The 22,851-nt window shown below is 33.8% G+C and overlaps 2 protein-coding genes across 2 annotated transcripts in view; one reads left to right on the forward strand and one right to left on the reverse strand.

Annotated features, from left to right (window-relative positions):
* Positions 1-22,851, reverse strand: part of LOC129945425 (uncharacterized) — a 114,552-nt gene that overhangs the window by 4,550 nt on the left and 87,151 nt on the right. The window contains exons 5-6 of the mRNA XM_056055178.1: positions 9,385-9,697; positions 9,163-9,313 (exon numbers count right to left, since the gene is read on the reverse strand). Of these exons, the coding sequence (XP_055911153.1) occupies positions 9,163-9,313; positions 9,385-9,697 (464 nt within the window). The remainder of the gene's footprint in view (positions 1-9,162; positions 9,314-9,384; positions 9,698-22,851) is intronic.
* LOC129945424 (maltase A3) lies at positions 10,324-12,616 on the forward strand. Its single transcript, XM_056055177.1, has 7 exons — positions 10,324-10,898; positions 10,952-11,530; positions 11,595-11,702; positions 11,765-11,912; positions 11,981-12,173; positions 12,234-12,377; positions 12,458-12,616. The coding sequence occupies exons 1-7, from the start codon at positions 10,368-10,370 to the stop codon at positions 12,519-12,521; spliced, it is 1,767 nt and encodes a 588-aa protein (XP_055911152.1). The 5' UTR covers positions 10,324-10,367; the 3' UTR covers positions 12,522-12,616.

Genomic DNA, 22,851 nt, shown 5'->3' on the forward strand with positions numbered 1-22,851 from the left:
AAATGGTTTGGGATTAATTTCTCTTTAAATCACATTTGTAGGTGGTTTACATAAGGTAACGTTAGTGATTTGTCATAGAGACTTCAATTTAGTGAAACACTATTTGTTATTTTTAATATTTGTGAACTGAAAGAATTGACATATTTGACTCCTTTTACGTCTCACCATCCATTTGTCCACTTTATGGTTATGATGAGAGTTCGCTTTTATTGTAAGTGTCAAGTCAACTATCAACTGATAATTGTATTTCTCAACTATTCTCTTTAGTCAGCACTTCAAATAGGGAAAAAACATATGCTAAGCTTATTTGATTTTTATGCTATTATCCTGAATGATAAACGATAAGACATTTTAAACAAAATCTTTCCACTTGAGAAAGTTTTAATTCTTTTTAAAATTGAGTTTAAATGAGTTAAATTGATGAAGTGTCAATTTGAGTCGCACTCTCCAAAAAAAAAAAAACAATGTGAACACGGGTTTAGAAATTAAAAATGGCAAATTATTAAATTATTTGAAATATGAAATGCCCAGCATATAATAAGCTGCGTGCAATCTCAGAGAACACTTACGCAGTTTTGTGATCAAGAGAACGACTGATCCAAAACAGCTGGGTATTCAGAAAATTAATCGTAGGGTTTCTACGAATTTCGGGTATATGTGGGTATCTGCTTCAAAGTTTGGATGAAATTTAAAGGAATCAGAAAATGTAACTAAAATTTGTATCTTTTTTTTCTGGTAGACATCCGGTGAATTATCAAAAATATGCTTTGAAAATTTTGGTTTCCAAGAGGTTTGGACCTCGAAACCTAAATGTGTGTATGCTTTTTGTGAACTGCTGAAAATTGTTCTTATTTTTATGGCATCTCAATAAGGTATCTCAAAATCTACTTATCCTGTCCAACACGAGATTAAACGCAATCAGTGTGAATACATTATCTCAAATCATAATTGTTAACCATCCTACAAGCTGTCATACAATTATTCTGAAGGTCTGCTAAATCTGGAAAGGATTCAGCGGTTTTCTGTTCTCATTTAGTGCTCTAATACTGGCTGAGTACTAAGATCCCTTCCTCGAAAGCTTGTTAAACCAATAGTATCCCAACCTTAACGTCAAACTAAAAAAAAAACAACGCACCTCACTTGTGGCTTCTATATCCCATGTTCGTCTCCTCATTTGTCGGCATATAACAGAGAATAGTGCATATGACAGAGAATAGTGCAAGAATGCATTTTTGTATATTTATTTTACTTCAATGTCAAATAAAATAATTTGCTGTAAATATTGAAGCATTACTGATACTTTCACCGAAGTATACCGCTTTCTTACCGCACCCCCGCGTCAGTAAGAGTTTATTGAAATGTATTTATTCAGGAAGATATCGGTACAGAACGTGTACCGAGTATTGAAAATTTTTACAATATTGGCTATCAAACTATCAGAACACTTCCAAAAGCATTCAATGAGGTGACAATTGACAATTTTTTATCAAGTACCATTTTTTTGTTTGGTTAATTTTTTCTAAATATTAGACAATTTTTTGGTAGAAAAAGAAAAACAAAAAGAGGGTTGGATGCGACCCACACTGATAACTTCCCATCCCGTCTGTCGATTTGTCTTGCTTAAAAGTTTGTCTATATGTACTCGTTTCAGTATTTACCATATTTGCGGACTATTTTTTGTAGATTTTATTTTTTATGAAAAAACGACCTGTTGGATTTTTATATAAAAATGTATGAATATCGAAAACAATATTTTCTGTGAAATAAAATAAGTTTGAAGCCAATATTTTTAATTTTTGAAAAGCTATTTGAATCGAAAGTAAATTTTTACCAAGTTTTAGTATTGTTTCTTTTTCAGAGTTTTATTTTTTGTAAAAAAAAACTTTTAATTCGATTTTATTCAAAATTTTATGGAATGTTCAAAAAAATATTTCTTATAAGATAAAATTAGTTTGAAGCCAATAACTAAAATTTTTGAAAAGATATTTGAGTCGAAAATCAATTTTTACCAACTTTTATACATTTTTTTTAGGTTTTTATTTTTTGTAAAAAAAACTGTCATTTCGATTTTTCTCAAACTTTGCCTTAAAGTTGAAAACAATATTTCTTATAAGTAAAAATTAATAAGAAGCTATTATCTCAATTTTTTGAAAAGATACTTGAGTCGAAAATCATTTTTTACCAACTTTTGTTAATTTTTTTGGGTTTTTAATTTTTTGTAAAAAACTGTCAATTCGATTTTTCTCAAAATTTTACAGAATGTTAAAAATAATATTTCTTATATAATAAAATAAGATTGAAGCCCAAATTTCAAGTTTTTGAAAAGATATTTGAACCGATGTTCAATTTTTACCAATTTTGAATAATGTTTTTTTTTGATTTTTATTTTTTATAAAAAAAACTGTCGACTCAATTTTTCTCAAAATTTTATCAGATGCCAAAAACATTATTCTTCGTTGCACAAAACTGTTTTGGAGATGAAATTATATTTTTGTCTTAAAATTTTGGAGGTGACAATTTTTTTTCAGTTTTTCCGATTTATAAAAAAAAAACATTAAATGAATTTTTCCAAAAAATATACTTGTTTGGTATCACATTACAGTTTGTTATATAAGATTTAATTCAAGTCTCTAGCGTTTTTGGTTCGTAAGATATTTAGGGTAAACCAAAATTTTCACCTTTTTTTCAAACTGCTATGGTAAAAAAAACCACCCACGCAATTGTCTTGAGACCCCTTTCTGCATCTTACTGCCTTATTATCTGTACAACAAAATTAATTTGAAGTCGCACGCACAGACATCTTTATAAAAATCTTTTATTTCGACTCTAGGGACCTTGAAACGTCGAGAAATGTCAAAATTTTCAATTTGACAAATCGGACCCATTACAATAATTTCCAATGGGAAGTTAATAATGAAACAGCAAATGAAAAGGTTCACAATGATTGTGCTTCTGCCAAACCTTGACTTCTTATTTATTTTGACTTTTGTAGTTTTAAAATTCTATACAAATCCTGTACTCTTTTGTTGTTGTTGACTGTCAAAAACTTTCTGGCAATTAAAATTTCGATAATGTTGTTGGAAAAGATCATAATTTATATTCAATTAGTGGATAATCGTCTAATTCTTTGAAAAGTACAATACAATTGCAGGAATTCGAAATTTGATAGAAAATTTTCGGACGATTGACTCCAATTTTTTTTGTCACTGACAGATTAAATTGGCTGCTAACATAGTTAATAGAAAATCGGTTTTAATGTTCTGCGAAACATCTGCCAATATTGGAAGATCTTCCCAAAATGTGTACTTAGCTTAAGAATCAAAATTTAAGAAAAATGATTAATTTTTAGTTGCTCTTAATTTTTTTTTATTTCAAGATCAATTTCCTTAAATTCTGTCCATTAAAGTCTTGTAAATATTGTGGTTTTGAAGTGAAATCTTAAGTCAAATTCTGAGTTATAATTTTGTTTGCTCTTAATACTTATCTAATTTTTGTCATTTGCTTGACACCAAAGTTTTAAATGTTAATGTTAGAGAAATCAATATATATGTTGTTAGACGAAATATTGATAACCAATTCAATATCCAAAGCTATAAAATTCTAGGAAATATTCAATCCTGTCACGAGTTCCATCGTTATGGAAACTTTGACGAAAAGATATAGGCGCCAAATATTAAAAAATGTTATTATCTATTAGAAAATTTTAATTTTTAACTACGATCGTCACTGGATAATAGTTTTTTATTGGTATTTGTCAAAGTTTTCGATTACGATGGAATTTTGTATAAGGTTGAACAACTGTCAAAACTCTAAGTTGTTCAACATTTTTGATATCGTGATGCTATAAAAGATCTTTTGAATTTTGTACCCTTGGGGCCGTTCAAGTATTACGTAAGCACTATGAGGGGTGGGGGGTCTTTGTTTTGCTTATTTTGGATGACATGGGGGGTAGGGGAGTCTAGATGATGATTACGTCATCGAAAGTGTTGGATTCTCTGAACAAAAATGAATCTTAGTTAGTTGATATTTCTGTTTTATTTTAGTTTATTTTATTTTATTTTATAGTTTTAAAATATGATATTTATGCTTGAGACTCAACACTTGGTTGTAAACAGGAAAAGCTAGTCCTTACTCTGTTTTATGACTTCGGACACTTGAGTCATACAAAGGACTCTTTCTTTAATAAGTTTTGGGACTCTATCCTTAGAGTACTGCATGTGTTTATTTACAATTAGTTTGAACTTTTTAGTCAGTTCTGGACGACTCTCTGAAGTGTAAGGACGTTTTCTCTAAATGCAACTTGTCTTTTGAATAAAGACAACTGAGTTATATTTTTGAATACAAATAAATTAATACCATCTGTTTATGCTGGTATCAAAATCACTTCAAGTATGCTAGGACAACCTCAAGCCGTTGGATATTCTGGACCAACATACATCGCTATTCCAAGTGGAAAGCATAGTTCATCTACTGCTAATACTCATGTTCAGGATTTCGAGACGCTTCTCGAACTTGAAGAGTTTCGACCATTAGCCAAAATTGAGCATGGACTAGTAAAACCAGTGGTAATCATGACGGTTGATGGAGGGCCAGATAAAAATCCGCGTTATCAAAAAGTCATAGGGTTTGCTATACAACACTTTAAGCGATATGATCTCGATGCATTGTTTTTAGCTACCAATGCTCCTGGAAGAAGTGCGTATAACAGAGTAGAGCGCAGAATGGCTCCTCTTAGTCGGGAACTGGCTGGTTTAATATTGCCTCATGACCTTTTTGGGTCTCATTTGGATGAACGTGGCTTTACAATTGATGAACATATAGAAAGATCTAATTTCGAATATGCAGGAAATGTATTAGCTGAAGTATGGAGTTCAATGGAAATCGATGGCTATAATGTTACTGCAAAATATGTTGGGGCAGGTGAACAAGATGTTCCTGATTTTCCAGACATTAAATGGTATTCAGAACATGTGCGTGAAAGCCAATACTTGTTTCAAATTGTAAAATGTGAAAATACAGAATGCTGTCGTCCAAGAAGTGGCCTATTCAGATCACTAGACAACAAGTTTCTTCCACCACCTGTAAAAGTAAAACAAACTGTTGATGACTTGGTTTTGGATGAAGGAGGGCAATTTCTTGATCTTCCAGTCAATTTAGCTCTACGCTTAAGTGCTTCACTCAAAGATTTCCTGCAAAATGCCCTACGATTATTTTTGTCCGACGGTAAAATTGAGGCAATCAAGTCGAACATGCAAAACGTGTCACTAAATCGTCACATCGAGAAGATCCATAAAAAAGTAAACACGCACACTGATAGAAAAGTTAGACCTGTAAAGTCGCTGCTCGTCGTGCTAATGAACTGATGTGCATTATTCAAAATTTAGAGCACCATGATGTTGAATGGCTTGATGAGAACGACGTAGACATTCCAAAATTGGATGAAAGTGAGCAGACTCACAACACTGAGCAGCAATCCAAGCAATCCAATGTCATCGAAAACTTAAAATCATGGGTCCGGGTTTCATGGACTGAAGACTGTTAATTTGGATTTAATATGTGTACCAAAAATTTAAAAATAAGTTTGTTATGTTCGTAAGATTATAATATTTTTGTCACTTACTCTATGTTAAATACTGTATCAGTAAAATCTAATCTCTATCCTAAATCTATTTTCTTATTTTTAAAATTATAATTAATATAACATTATAATTATAATGTAAAGAAAATACATTTTTAATTGAAAAATGTTTACGTAAGCATGGGGGGAGGGGGTAAGAGCTTTGCTTACTTTTGCTGACAAGTGGGATGGGGGGGGTAGGTTAGGTTAGGTTAGGTTAACGTGGCTGCGGATTTATAATCCACACACTTAGGCCAAGAGAAAGGCCCATTGTGATACCACATGAATCTAGAGAATTACTACTACTAGTCGAACCATTTTGAGCTTTTTATACAGCGAAGAAGATATTTGATATCCTTTTTAGCTAGTTCGCTGGGATTATCAAAAGAGTAGTCCCCCAGATGAAGTTTGCGTTTGAGTGAAAGAGCAGGGCAGGTGCATAAGAGATGAGAGATTGTTTCCTCTTCTTCTTCGTCCATGCAGCTCGTACAGAAGTCATTTGAGGCTACGCCAAGTCGTATTGCGTGTCTGCCTATAAGACAGTGTCCTGTAAGGACACCTATTAGGGAGCTAATATGAAGTCTGCTTTAAGATAACAAGTCTTTAGAGCGCTTTAGGTCCAGTGAAGGCCATAAGAGTTTTGTGGCTGCGCATGTTGATAAGTTGTGCCACCTAGAATTTGCTATCACAAAAGCTGTTTCTTTTAGCATAAGTTTACATGTAGCTATCGGTATACCTATCTTCTCCCTTTCAGGTGAAATAGGTTTGACGGTTCCATTTTTAGCGAGTTCATCGTCTCTACAATTGCCTGTGATGTCTCTGTGGCCCGGCACCCAACAGAGGTGAATGTTAAATTGCTGCGCCATCTCCATAAGAGACGATCGACAATCGAGGGCCGTCAAAGATTTGGTCGAGACACCGTCAAGGGATTTGATAGCAGCTTGACTGTCAGAGAAGATGCGGATATCAGAAGTTGATATCACGTTTTATCTTAGCCAGGAGAGAACCTCTTTGGTCGCCAAAATTTCCGCTTGAAAAACGCTACAATGATTAGGGAGGCGGAATGAGATGCTTAGATTAAGCTTTTCTGAGTACACACCACCACCAACTCCCTCATTTGTCTTAGATCCATCTGTATAAAAATGAATACTTTTGTTATCCAGGAGTTTTTTGTCCTCCCATTCATCTCTGGATGGAATGGATACCTGGAAGTTTTTTCCAAATAGGGGTTTAGGTATAGTGCAGTCTATGTACTTTGGTATAGAACCAAAGAGGTTCAAAATTATGGAGTGTCCCACATTGTTGTTGGTCCATTAATATGAGGCGTCGAGTCTTATCGCTGTACTAGCTGCCACTTGTTTACTGAAGATGTCGAGGGGTGTCAGATGGAGGAGACTGTCTAACGCTGCTGAGGGTGTGGTTCTCAATGCCCCGCTATGCAGTGACATGCAGTGCGCTGAACTCTGCTGAGTATGTCGCAGTATGTGACTTTCTCCAGTGCAGTCCACCATACTGCAACCCCGTACATAAGTATTGGTCGGATGACCGATGTGTATAGCCAGTAGGTTATGCGAGGTTGAAAACCCCATTTGCTTCCTATAGCTTTCTTGCAAAGGAAAAGAGCTACTGTAGCTTTTTTAACTCTTTCCTGTATATTGGATTTCCAACTTAATTTTTTTGTCCAATATCAGACCAAGGTATTTGGCTTCATTGGTAAAAATTAGTGGTATACCTTTTATCGAAGGAGGTACAATTACTGGGATCTTGTATTTCCGTGTGAAAAGGACGAGGTCTGTTTTTTGAGGATTAATACTAAGTCCGCAGTTATCAGCCCATCTAGTGAGCATATTGAGTGCATTTTGGAGGAGGTCTCTCAGTGTATTAGGATGTTCCCCTGTGAAAGCGATAGCAACATCATCGGCATACGCAACCACTCTGTAGCCATCCCTCTCAAGGGATATTAGTAGTTGGTTAGCCACTATGTTCCACAGGAGAGGGGACAGAACACCCCCTTGCGGAGTGCCTCTACTGACAGACCTTTTTGTGCAAAAATCTCCCAAACTGGAGTTGATGATCCTGCTTTTTAGCATTAGATTAATCAACTCACAGATTGAGTATTCGACGTTTAAGGTCGTCATAGCAGAAGTAATAGCAGATGTGTCAACGTTGTTGAAAGCGCCCTCAATATCCAAGAAGGCCACCATAGTGTATTCCTTTTTATCTAGGGAGTATTCGATAGTTCTTACCAGAGTGTGCAAGGCTGTTTCTACCGATTTCCCTTTGCAGTAAGCATGCTGAGACATTGATAGTCTCTTCTCAATGTTGTTACGTATATGGATATCGATCAATCGTTCCAGAGTTTTGAGAATGAAAGATGATAGGCTAATAGGTCTTAGGTCCTTAGGGTTGACATGCGAGCATTTGCCCGCCTTGGGAATGAAAACTACCTTTACATCTCTCCAGCGCCGAGGTATATAGACCAGATTTATACAACTTTTAAAGATCATCTCAATGATGGGCGAAGTTATATCAATGGTATATTGTAGCTCAGCTGGTATGATTTGATCTGGACCTGGAGATTTGTAAGGTTTGAAACTATTCAGAGCCCATGTCAATTTTTCTTTTGTAACCAGACCTTGAGGAAAAATTAAGTTAATACCCGACACAGGACTGTATGTTGTATTAACGGATTGGGAGCTATCTGGGAAGTGGGTGTCTAGTAGCAGGTTTAGCGTTTCTTCGCAAGAGTTAGTCCATTTACCATCTGATTTTTTAAGACAACTAGGCATGGTTGGACTTGTGGAGAGAATCTTCCTTATCCTTGATGCCTCCGCGGATTCTTCTATTGAGTTACAGAAGGATCTCCATGAGGATCTTTTGGCTATTCTCAATTCTAGTTTATACTTTTTGAGAGATTCTTTATAGGGGGGGGTAAATAATTGCAATAAATCTGCTTACGTAATATCTGAACGGCCCCCTTCTTGTGATACAAAAATACTTGAACCACTATAATAAGTATGATAAATAAGACTAAGAATTTTGTTTTGTCCAACACCAATCATTTTAAATAAAACACTGTTTATTTTTGAATGTTTCTTTTAAAAAATAAAATATTTATTAATTTTTCTTAAATTGTAACACCAATACCAATTTTAAATTGTATAATATTATTCTAAAAAACTGCCAAAAACTATGATATAACAATTAGGTATAATTTATTACAAGCTGTTGTAAATTCTGTTCTTTTTTTAGTTTAATAAAAGCTGAAAAATTTTGTGTATGTATTTACATTTAACAATAAGTAATGTGATGAATTTGTGCATATACTATATTTTATTAATTTTTGTTATGTGAGTGTGTGTGTTTATATTGTATGTGTGCGTTTTTATGTTAAAGCTTCTCATTTTACAGCAAAAGACTAATGGCGATTGCTACTTCTAAAATTATATAAATTTAAAAGTTTAAATTAAATTAATTAATATTTTTAAAAGCCATTCAGTGCTATCGTAAAATTCAATTCACCTTTACAAATATCTTTTACTTACCGAACAATGAGTGGAAAAACATTATTATCAAGTGGTGCACGATAATCTTTGTAATAAAGAAGATATGGTGATTTGTTATTAACAAATGCCGGTGGAAGACCACCTCCAGTATTGGAGACTATCGCAATATCAGCACAATTTCGGAAGGTTTCTTAAAATAAAATTGAATGAACAAATTACAAAAATTATTAATAAATTAAAGTTTGTATGAATAAATTTTACCAGCACGTCCACAACCAACCGCTTCGGTACCATTAGCACAAGTTCCCCACATATTACCAGTATAATAAGTCCATTGTAAAACACATTGTGTGCATGTGACATAAGCTGGTAGCCTTACTCGATAACGGAAGATGTCCTTTTTCTTAGCTTCACTAGGTATGAGGAAACGATGTTCTCGAGTACCAGAAATAAACAATGGATACCGATCGAAACATTCTTGTGAAGCTTCATAACGAGGATTATTATTGGGACAGAGGAACATCTCAAAACGGCCATAATGGTTTGCGGTTAATTCAACTTCAACTTCGATTTCCTTAAAAAAAAAATTAAATATAGCATAAATACTAATTAAATAAAGAAACTGGTTAACGCCAGAGTGTTTCATTATTTTTTATTGATAATTTAAATGATAAAGAAGAAAAAACAGAGAAGGTATGTCCATTCTTATCAACTTGTTATTAAGAGCATTTGAAACAATAAAAATATGATGATATCTAGAATTTTCTTTTCAAGGCAGCCGCATTGCCATTTTCTTGCCATTTTATCAATAAACTTAACTAAAATCACTGTGAACTAGAATAATATAACATATACCCCTCAAGCCATAACAACTAAACCACTAATAGAATTCTATCGGCGGCGCTAGCGTTATTTTCGATATTAGGTTTATGATATAAAATTTCAAATGCTCTTCAGAAAACAGGAGATACCCTCTCAAAGTTGGCATTTGATCATTTTCAATTGATAATCGATTTCAAAAATAAGGTAAATATTTTGTTTTAAATTCTCTTATCATATTTTCTTTACACAATTCTAACCCAAGTAGGTACATTATCGAATTTCCTTGCTTATCTTCGCGTAACCCTGATAAATATTTGTATCCACTTACAAAAGCCTCTGAAGTGGTAGATCAGATCTTTTAAAAGCTGCTAGTTCGATTGATTTTTTTCCAAATTGTGTCCAATCGCTGGCAATTGAACACAATGAAGTCGTTTTTATTTTTAACCCTTAGTGGCATTATCCTTAGCCTATGGAGTCCTGTTGTATTGGGCTGTCAAAATCCTTCAACCGTTACCAACACACCCCAAAAAGATTGGTGGGAAACTGCTCAATTCTATCAAATCTATCCTCGTTCTTTTAAGGACTCAAATGGTGATGGTATTGGTGATCTAAAAGGTATCACATCTAAACTTGATTATCTCAAGGAAATCGGAGTCACAGCAACATGGCTCTCACCAATCTATAAGTCTCCAATGGCTGATTTTGGATATGATATTGCTGACTTTTTTGACATACAAGACGAATATGGAAACCTGGATGATTTCGCGGAACTTATTAAAGAAGCAAACAGTAAGGGGCTTAAAGTTATTTTAGATTTCGTTCCCAATCATTCAAGTGATGAGAACGTCTGGTTCAAGAAGTCGGTTGCTCGGGAGAGAGGTTATGAAGATTTCTACGTATGGCACGATGGTAAAAAGGATGCTAATGGAAACCGAATACCACCAAACAATTGGGTAATATTGAATAATTGTTCTTTTTTCTTTGTTACTTATGTCTGAATTTTTAGTTGCAAGCTTTTCGAGGAAGTGCCTGGGAATGGAATGAACAACGCCAGCAGTACTACCTGCATCAATTTGCTGTCAAACAGCCTGATTTAAATTATCGTAATCCCGAGGTTGTGGCTCAAATGAAACGTGTGCTCACCTACTGGCTAGATCGTGGAGTAGCTGGCTTCCGTATTGATGCTGTTCCATGGTGTTTTGAGGTGAAAGCCGATGAAAATGGAAACTATCCTGATGAGCCACTCTCAGGTTTCACTGACGACAAGGACGACTCTTCATATCTTAGGCACATCTATACGCAAGACCAGCCTGAAACTGTTGATATGGTATATCAATGGCGAAAGCTTCTTGACGATTATCAAAGGATTCATGGAGGCGATACAAGAGTGTTGCTTATTGAAACCTATTCGGGATTAGACTATGTTATGCAGTTTTATGGCAACAAAACAACTCAGGGTGCCCAAATTCCTTTCAACTTCCAGTTTATTTTGAATGGTAATAAGGATTCCGAACCAAAAAGATATGCAGAGATCATAAAAATGTGGCTTGATAAGATGCCAGCTGGGAAAACTCCCAATTGGGTGGTAAGTTTTAAAGAAGTTCAATTTGTGTTGAAGCAGAAAAGCAAGAGAATCTCTATTTTCCTAGATGGGCAATCACGATCAGAGAAGAGTTGGAAGTCGTTATGGCAAGGAACGTATTGACATCATGAATATGATTCAAATGATTCTTCCAGGAGTCAGTATAACTTATATGGTAGGTTTGTATGGATTATAGAAATAGCGTATACTCATGTTCGACTTTGATTTCCTGGAAAGGGTGAAGAATTGGGTATGCTTGATGGTGACATAACTTGGGAACAAAGTAAAGATCCAGCAGCTTGTAATTCAAATCCACAAATTTTCCAAAAATTCACAAGAGATCCAGCCAGAACACCATTCCAGTGGGATACTTCTACAGCAGCTGGTAATATTTGATAAGGATTCCAAATTAAGCAATCATACTTAAGTTAAAAATGTTTCGTTCCATATAAGGATTTTCAACAAATCCCAACACATGGCTGCCAGTCAATCCCAATTATGTAGATGTTAACGTTCAAAACGAACGAAATACCAAGAGTCACTTGAATGTCTATAAGCAAATGGTTGAGCTGAGAAAAACAGATGTCTTGAAATTCGGTACCATTCAATATGGTATGGTTGGTAATGGTGTTTTGGTCATCAAGAGGTTTGTTTTGTTTTAATCCTTTCCGTCTACAACGTTTGTAATTGGTGTTTTGAATTCTAGAACTTATAAAGGTAAATCATACGTCTTAGTAGCAAACATTCTAGGAACACCTGATACGGTTAATCTGAGTTCAAATACAAGGCTTAATATTTCGGGATCATTGAGAGTTAAGATTCCAAGTGTTGATTCCATGAAACAAGTCGGGTATGTTTAACACAAAGAAACTTTATCTTTATAGTGATACATTTTTGAAAATATTAATCCGACCTTTGGTTTTTTTTTAGTGCGTCTATTAATATAGCTCAATTAGCATTGCAGCAATATGAGGCATTAGTACTGGAATCGTAATCAAGCTTTGAAGTGTTTGTATGTACATAATTCGCTTTTAATTTAATTTGAAGAATAATTAAGTTTTGAAAATAAAATAAAATCTTTAAAAAAAATGTTAGCTTTCTTTTTAACGAATAAAAAACATTTGAAAAAAGTTTTCGGAAATTTTAATCAGTCGAACCAATTTTAAAGCACTGATTTTTCAATTTTACGTCTCATTACTTTTTCTCTTTCCCACTTCAAAACAAAAAACAGATATTCACATTGATAAAGTATGTCTAAAGCCTTATTCCAAATTCAAATTGTATATCATTTAGGAAGGATTTTTCAAATTAGGCATTATTTGTCCGTGAAAAATCCACCATCATACCACGACCATTGCAACCAGTGATCATTAATTTTTCGATTTTAAAAGTAAAGCTTAATAAAATAAACAGCGATACATTTTTGAAGAATATTTTACTTTATTATAAAGTTTTGACTTTGCCATTGAGTGTTAGAAACAATGACATGCAGGAAGCCTTGAGAAAATATTGGTTCTCAATACGTCTAGAGTTTGGAATTTTTTCCGCAGACACATTTTATGGCCTCTTTCACACGAGACAGTTTCGTCCGTACGGTTAAAATCCGTACGGTATTTATCCGTGAGCCATTTCACACTGGACGATTTAAAACAGCCGTCTCAAAGACTAAATATATACGGCGACCGTGCCGTCGGTTATATTTTAGATATTTTTTAATTTTAACTCAGGTACAAGTGACCACAAAAACGGACGGCAGACGAATAAAAATCGTCTTTTGTGAATTCGTACGCCACTGATTCGTACGCGACGGTAGCGTCGTTCACTATTAATGGCTCGCGGATAAAAACCGTACGGATTTTAACCGTACGGACGAAACCGTCTCGTGTGAAAGAGGCCTAAGCGAACGCATTCACAAAAGACGATTTTCATTCGTCTGCCGTCCGTTTTTGTGGTCAATTGTACTAAAGAAAAATATCTAAATTATAACCAAACGTAGACGATTTACAGTTAAAATACGTTAAAACAAAGTCCGTACGTGAAAAAATCGTACGGATTTTAACGGTACGGTTTTTATTCTTGAGCCATTAATAATAAACTAATAAAATTAACTAAAACTTTTACAGTGGACGGAGACGGGTTTTTTCCGTACGGACGATTTAAAACAGCCGTCTTAACGACTGAAATACACGGCGACCGTTCCGTCAGTGGCGTACGTGACTACGCGAACGAATTCACAAGAGACGATTTTTATTCGTCTGTTGTCCGTTTTTGCTTTCAGTTGTTCTAAAGCATTTTTATATTATATTTTATAAAACTTAGACGATTCACGGGAAAAATACGTTATGTGTGAAACAAAGTCCGTACGGAAAAAATCGTACTGATTTTAACCGTACGGACGAAAACGCCTCGTGTGAAAGAGGTCTATGAGTAGCAGCACATGTGCAAATTTAACACTGTCAAATAGCATGCTCCACTGACGTTGTCAAAATATAGAATAACGCAACCAGAAAACTTCACCGTCTTGTTGAAATCATATAACGCCGAAGCCTTAATTTTAAATTAGTTTCCGAAAAGTAGGATTACAACAGATTCAATTGTTGCGAAGGACGGGAAATCGATTGAGCGTGAATAACTGTGTTGCACAAGCTTTACAGCATCAATAACACTCTAAAGTGTCAATATGATGACATTTCAAATGACAGCTGATTTTGACAGGTGATAAATGCGTTAATTTTTTGTAATACACATTATTATATAAAATATATGATTTTTAGAAACAAAGTTGGTAGATAATTGATAATTTTCAATTGATTCATCGATATGAAACATTAGAGAAATAATTTTGTGTCATACTTCTTTTTCATATTTGCTTATACAATTCAAACTTAAGTACATCATCGAGTTTAAAGCTTATGTTCGCATAACCATGATAAATATACTATTTATCATCTATGAACATGAAATTGTGTTTAATTTCTGCTCCTGAGTTCTTTACATTTATTTCTAGTTAAAGTCTCTTTTAAATTCAGATTTTTAACATAATTTTTGCATAAATGCCTGATCTATTCAAAATCATTGTGTCATTAAATGTGTTTTACCTTATTTCTTTTAAATTGAACAAATTAAATTGTCATTTATTTCTATTCTGATTTAAATCTATCAAAAATCGAGTGCTTGAGTGATTTTTTTCTCAATTCTCATCGTCATCATCGTTGCCGTTAAAATATTCTTTCTCCATTTCTATTGTCTCTCTGGGTGAGTTGCAACATTATTAGTGTATGTTCTGCCAATGAAGCAAATTTGATGCTACACAACCTGTATCGGTTTCTTTTCATGCCGCAACAAGTTGCAATCTACACCTCCTGGACTCACTTCTCCTAAAGCTTTATTTAAATATAATTTCGATCAGTTGGTTCATGTATATGATATTGCTCATACTTTACGAATCACAGACACCAACCATAATTTTGAAGTACACTTATAACGAAATTTTCTTCTACGAATATTATTTTATTTTCTGAGTAAAACATCAAAATGTCTGAATGTGGAAAATGTTTAAAAATATGCGACTTTATGATTGATTCGATCATGTGCTATGGTAACTGTCATAGAACCTTCCATGTGGAGTGTATTAATGCTAACTATAGCTCTATAAAAACGTTGAGCAAGAACAAAGGCTTTTATTACTTTTGTAATGAATGTGATCCCTTTGTTCAGAAAAATATTACACGGGACCTTCTCTCCATAACGACAATGATTGAAAATCTTCAAAAACAATATAATCAGCTAAATATTAAAGTAGATGAAATATCGAATCATTCACATATTCAGCGAAAACAAACCAGGAGCGTAACAGCGATCTCAAAGTCTAACAATACCGCATCTAATAACCAGACAAATAAACGAAAATGCGATGAATTAGACACAACTTTACCTCAACCTCCAAATAAGAAATCATCTGAGGTGCCGAACTCATTGATCTCAAATGATACAAATAAATTTCATATTACCCCATCGATAATACCAGTTACCACTGTTGCAATGGCCTCATTATCAACTCCTGCAATAATTTCATCACCATCAGCATCAACATCTTTAGCATCGCCATCATCATCATCATCATCATCATCATCATCGTCATCATCATCATCATCGTCATCGTCATCATCTTCATCATCATCATCATCATCATCATCATCATCATCGTTATCATCATCATCACCAACCTTTTCGATACCACTTCAAACGGACTCTGTAAACAACAACAACAAAAACAACAACAACAACAACAACAACAACAACAACAACAACTACAACAACAACAACAACAATACCATCAACAACAACAACAACATCAACAACAACAACGAAATCATATCGCCAATTATATCCGGGCTTAAGGTTGTAGAGGGGCAAAAAGTGTTGTTTCTTTCTAAACTATCACCGTCAACTAATGCCCTTGATATCAAAAATTATCTTAAAGAAAAAGTGGGATCATTGTTCTTTAATGTCGAAAAAATTATTCACAGAAACTACACTAAATATTCGTCTTTTAAAATACGTGTTCCGGATTCAGTTTTCCATGTACTAAACTCGCCTTCGTTCTGGCCAATTGGTGTAATAATACACGAATTTGTTCATAAACAGAATAGTCAAGGAATACCCCAGAACCCTTTTCGTCAAATTCGGACAAAGTTGAATCAACATCTGAGCAGCTTAAACAAATATTAGTCTACTACCAAAATGTAAATGGACTTCGGACAAAAACTAATATGGTCTATAAAAATGTAAACAACCTTCCCCACGATGTCATTATACTAACAGAAACTTGGCTGAACTTTTCTATTCTTGACTCGGAGCTTTTTGATGCATCTTATCAAATTTTCAGACGTGATCGACATGATGAAGAAGACTCTAATGTTGTCGGAGGAGGAATTCTTTTTGCGATCAAGACCTCACTTACGTGTTACCTGATAGATGACTTTCGAGCCACAGGTGTCGAAGCTCTATGTATCAAAATCAAGTTGAAATCTGGCCATTTATTTATTATCTCTGCGTATATTCCTCCAAGTTCAAACAATGAGGCTTATGAAAAGATTAATGACTGCATAGAAAATATTTATGTACTTATGGAACCCGAAGATGAAATTTTGATCGTAGGTGACTTTAATCTACCAAACCTTAACTGGACAAAAATTGATGACGACAACTTCCATGTTCCAATAAATGCGTCCAGCCTTAATGAACTAACATGTATAGATGGTATGTCATCGTGTGGTTTAAGTCAATTCAATGGAATGAGAAATCGTTTTGGAAAAATTCTTGACTTAGTGTTTTTCGTCGATACAATTAACAACGAAATTGCTGTTTTACCTGCTACTGTAAAACTAATAGACGAAGATCGACATCATCCTGCATTAGATATTTCACTAGGTTTAAACATGTCTTCTCCTTACAATAACAATAATAACAACAAACTTGAATTTGACTTTTCTAAATGTAATTTTGTAGATCTTTTTGATATGTTAATAACTGTAAATTGGAATCAATTATTTTGTAATTGTAATATTGAGGATATGTGTAATAATTTTTATAGAACTCTTTTTAACTGCTTTTACGAAACTATTCCTTTAAAAAGATCACGTTTTGCTTCAAATGCACCACCATGGTTTGATACGCGTATTAAAAACTTAAAAAATAAAAGGAACAAAGCTTGGGTAAAATATAACATAACTAGAACTGACGATGATTACAGAACTTTCTTAATTCTAAAACAACTCTTTTCTGATTATTCTAACATTCTATATGACGATTACATTTGTAAAATAGAACATGGTATTAAATCTAATCCAGATAGTTTCTGGAATTTCGTTAATAATAAAAGGAAAACATGTGGCTATCCGAATTCGATGTCAAATAATTCGTCAACTAGTCATGATCCAAAGATTATTGCAAACATGTTTGCTAATCAATTCAAAGTAGCATTTGAAGAATCAGACTTTAATAATTCCTCTTCTTTTTCTTCTTCTTCTGACAGCTTTACTCATTTAAACGCAATTAATTTTGAAATAAGTGAAGACACAGTTGCTCAACATATTTTAAAACTCGATGAGTGCTTTACTCCAGGCCCCGATGGTGTTCCATCTTATATATTAAAAAAATGTGCTTCTTATTTGTCATATCCGTTATGTGTTCTCTTCAATGCATCCTTAAAAAGTTCAATTTTTCCTGTTATCTGGAAAAGTTCATTTATTATTCCCATACACAAAAAAGGCCCAAAGAATGAAATAATGAACTATAGGCCCATTGCGAAACTATCTGTGATACCTAAACTGTTTGAGTCAATTGTGAGTAATGTTCTTTCTTTTCATTGTAGTTCTCTTATTTGTGATAGCCAGCATGGCTTTGTCAAAAAGAGATCCACTGTAACTAATTTATTTAACTTCGTGTCCTTTTGTCTAGATGTATTTGAAAAACGCGGGCAAGTTGATTGCGTATTTACTGACTTTAGTAAAGCCTTTGACAAGTTATGTCACAATACACTAATTCTAAAATTATACCATCTAGGATTTAACAACAATTTTATAAATTGGATTTCTTCATACTTAAAAAATCGTCGTTATTCTGTTTTGTTTCGTAATGAAAGTTCAATTCAATTTGTTGTCAATTCTGGCGTCCCTCAGGGCAGCCACCTAGGTCCTATTTTATTTGTTTTATTTATTAACGACTTGGTTTCAAACTTAAAAAACTCGTCTGTCCTTATTTATGCTGATGACATTAAGCTTTTCAAAAGTATAAAATCCTCCTCTGACTGTTTATTATTACAAGAAGACTTAACAATATTTAGGGAATGGTGCAATAAAAACCGACTTGTTTTAAATGTTGACAAATGTAAAACTATGAGTTTTACACGTAAAAAAATTCCGTTTTTGTACGACTATATGTTTGATTCTTGTCCGGTATGTAAAGTTTCTATGTTTTCTGACTTAGGTATTATTCTAGATCCCAAATTATCATTTAATGATCATTTAAGTTATATAATTAAGAAAGCCAATAGGGTTCTTGGATTCATTAAAAGATTCGGTCGTGATTTTCGGGATCCTTATGTTCTTAAACTTCTATTTATTTCGTTTGTTAGACCAATTTTAGAATACGGCTGTGTGGTATGGTCACCTTATTACTCAATACATGTTTCAAGAATTGAAGCGATCCAAAAAAGGTTTCTGCGTTTCTGTCTTCGGTCTCTTCCATGGGCAAGGGAAAATCTATTTCCTCCTTATTCTCAAAGACTAGCTTTGATCAGCCTCCCTTCTTTGACTAACCACAGAAAGTATTTACAATTTTGTTTTATTGTTGGGATTATTAATGGTTCGATATCATTACCATCAGTTCTAAGTAAATTAAATTTCAGTTTCAGTCGTGCAAGTTTAAGGCGACAGCAACCTATTATTCAAATATTTAGCAGATCAAACTATGGTGTATGTAGCCCTCTCAATCAGTTAATAACAATTTATAACGAATTTCATTTTTGTTTAGAATCTGTAAATGATAATATAAAATGTAAACAATTTAAACTTATGTTTTTCAACAATATTGTATAATAAATATAAATTATGATATTAGATATTATTAGATTATAAGAATTTTTTTAAATATTGTTAACGTTAGATTTTAACGAATTAAATAAATAGTTAAAATCCTCTGAAGTGGCAGATCAGATGTTTTAAAAGTTTTAGTGCGTTTGATTTGCTTCCAAAATGTGTCCAATTCCTGTCAATTGAACATAATGAAGTCATTTTACTTTATAACATTGGCTGCGTTCAATCTCGTGTTGGATAGGGTATTTTGAATAGGTGGATTTGTAGATATCTTGTTGAACGAATTGGATAGCTGTCAAAAAATTAAAACAACTTTCAACTGTACACAAAAAGCAGAGAAACATTTATGGCTAAATCAAAAACACGCTTCCGCTTCGTCTGCGTTACGGTGGGCCTGCTTCGAGGTTGCTTTGAATGACATTTCTATTATTTCATCCCTCCAAAGAGCAAATATTGTGTTTGTTGACATTTTTTACAGCTCTTGAGCTGTCTGATAAAGCAAATGTTTAGAAAATTAAACTAGAGCTTCTCTTTGGAGTCACATTACGTTCTTTTCCTTACGATTGGCAAACGAAACGTGAGGTCGAAGTTCCATTGTGATAGCATATATTGAATTTCTATGGCTGAACTCGAGAACGTCAGGTGAAACCGTGTTTGTGATTCAGACATTAAGCCTAGTACATACTTCCTCGCGAAGTGAACGTTCGCCAGTGGAGAAAGTGAACTTTTGACATTGCTCACTGGTACACACTTGTGAGTACACGTTGTGAACATGAACAAACCAAATATCAAAGCTTCACCAACAGTTCCCGTACATTTTGCACGTGAATTGCCCGTGAACGAAAACTCTCCACTTTGTTCTCCACTCAGCTTCACGAGCAAGTTCACGGGTGAACCAAAAACTGAAATTTGTATGGGTTCACGAGATGGTTCACAAGTATGTACTAGGCTTTAAGCTTCGAAGTCAAAATTGTTGTAAGATAAAACATTTAATGGATAATTCAACTGATTCGTCGGACGATGGTGAACTGATAGGTGCGTAACAATTTAATAAATAAGAGATAACCTTAATCTGTAATCTATGTTAAATTGCTTCTTAGCTCAATTGGAATCTATACGATTAATAATTTACTTGCGAAATCTCCGGTTTTAAACGATTTACGTTTAACAGAAAACTATCCTAACCTATCTTCATCGTTTATTTTATACAGAACTTCAAATAATATTTTGAATCTTTTTGTTTACCAACAAATACAAAAAACTGAAATCAATTTTCAAGTTTCTTGAAATTCAACCATGTGTTGAATCAGCTGTTCTGTCAGATACCTACATACCCCAATAATTCGTGGATACCTTTAGATTCCTTTTTTGACATCTCAGCTGTTTTTGGTCAGCTGTTATTTTACACTAAGAAAAAGGTATACGGTACCCTATCTGTCTGAGATTGAACGCAGCCATTTATTAGCATCATCTTAAGCTCATGGAGCCTTGTGGCATTTGGCTCAAATTTTGCCAATACAATCAACAAATATTGGTGGGAAACTGCTCAATTCTATCAAATCTATCCTTGTTTGTTTAAGGACTAAAATGGTGAGGGAATTGGTGATCTTAAAGGATGAAGACTTGAAGAAAATTCCACAATTATCTTAAAAAAACGCATTTATAAAAAAGTTTTTACAAAAGAACAAACCAATTTTAGCAATTCGGGAGGGATTGAAACTGACATCAATGTTTTGATACACAACAGATTTGGGAGTTTACAGATTGCTAGTGTTTTTGGTTTTCTTTACGTAGTTAAATGTTAAAGTCCCAACAAAACTGCAAACTCTGACTTAAAATTTGAAGAATATTTAAAATAAAAGCCAACTTATTATGGAATAGATTTATCAGAAATTAGGAAATGCTAAATGCTGCACGAATTGACAGAGAAGAACTTAAGAGATTTGACATTATTGAACCATTAAGTGATTATTACCTAGGTTTTATAATTATAATATTTTAAAATATACATAAAAGTATAATAAAACATAGAAAATAAGCACGAGCTACCAGATCTTTCGGCTAAACAGTAATCAATTTACTTTTTTGGACGGTGTTTGCGTTCAACAAAAGTGTGATAAAATTGACAAATATCAAATATTGAAAAAAGTGCAACAAAAATTAAAAAACAGAAACGTAGGAAAAAAAGTTGAAAATAAAAAATAAGTTCGACCTTTAATATGGTGACAGCGCTGGTCGGATTAGGCTAGTCTGCGTGAGTGCGACAGATAGTTGTGGACATGAAATGTCAAATCAGTGATTGCATCAAAAAGAAGTAAACAAAGAGTGATACAGTTTGAATTAGTTTACTCCGAATTTGTGCATATTATTTTCTAATAGAAATATTAAAATATTAAGTGTAGTGCAGTGTGAACGCTTGTGTTTAAAAATCAAGAAACAGTGGGCTAACGAGAGCGTTTAATTTCACAGGTAAGTTGTTTTTCATATTTTTCTGAAATGTGGCAATGATAATTTTCAATGAGGCAGAATGAAATCCATTCTTTGGAGAATTGACATTCAGGTATTTGTAGTTAATGTTAAGGCGGTGTTTACATTGAAATCTCTTAAGCCTGTCATTTGGACGTTTAATAACTTTGCGTCGTTCACACTTGATAAGTAAAAAGAATTAAGATAGTGATGCAGACAATTTTAAATATTTGTTTTAATGAAAAGGAGCAAGATAAAATTATGAGACCCTAAAATCGTCGGTTGAAAAGAAAATTTTAACTCCGCCCTAACAACATAAAAATACGCTATTTTGTGGGGTTAATTAAAAATACGTATATACGAGTTGTGTTCAAAAAGTACCCGGAATTTTTAAATTTCGCGGGTCTGGAGAGTCCGAAGGTCAAAATTTGTTTTGTATTGTGTCGGTGTACATGTCCCTAAAGTATGATGCAATTTTCACCAACGAAAAAAGCACGTCAAGTTCGATTAAATGTTAAGGTTTTGCTTACTGTTTTCTTCGAATTTAATGGCATAGCGCATCAAGAGATCTTACAACAAGGTCCTACGATTATTAAGGAATATTACCTTGAAGTTATGCGACGTTTGCGTAAAGCAATCCGAAAAAAACGCTCAGATTTATGGAAAAACAATTCATAGCTTTTGCACCACGATAACGCACCTACTTACTCGTCTTTGCTTGTTCGTAATTTGTTGGCCAAAAACAATACCGCAGTCATGCCCCAAACTCCATGTTCATTAGATATGGCTCCGTGTGACTTTTTCCTGTTTCCAACGTTTAAGAGACCCATAAAATGACGGCGTTTTTCCTCGATCGAAGAAATAAAGGCCGATTCGCTGAGAATGCTGAAGAATATATCATAAAGTGAATATCAAGAGTACTTCGAAGATTAGAAAAAACGCTGGCATAACTGTATTAGATCTACTACTACTTTGATGGGGACCACATTGATGTAAACGAATAAATACAAATTTTTTGAAAAAAAAAACTAAAATTCCGGGTACTTTTTGAACACACCTCGAACATATCTTCTGAAGCAAGAAACCCGCGCGAGGGTCTAGTAACTTACAACTCTCCTTTGTATGTACGAGTGATTCCAAAAATTGGGTGGAAGCCAAGTTACATGTCGAATTCAAATGCTTCAGAATTTTGGGAAGCTCTTTTCTTCATTACAGTAATTAGAAACGCATGGATGATTTTTCATAAAGTTCAAACCTCTT

Source organism: Eupeodes corollae, chromosome 2 (genome assembly GCF_945859685.1).
Source record: "Eupeodes corollae chromosome 2, idEupCoro1.1, whole genome shotgun sequence".
NCBI lineage: Eukaryota > Metazoa > Arthropoda > Insecta > Diptera > Syrphidae > Eupeodes > Eupeodes corollae.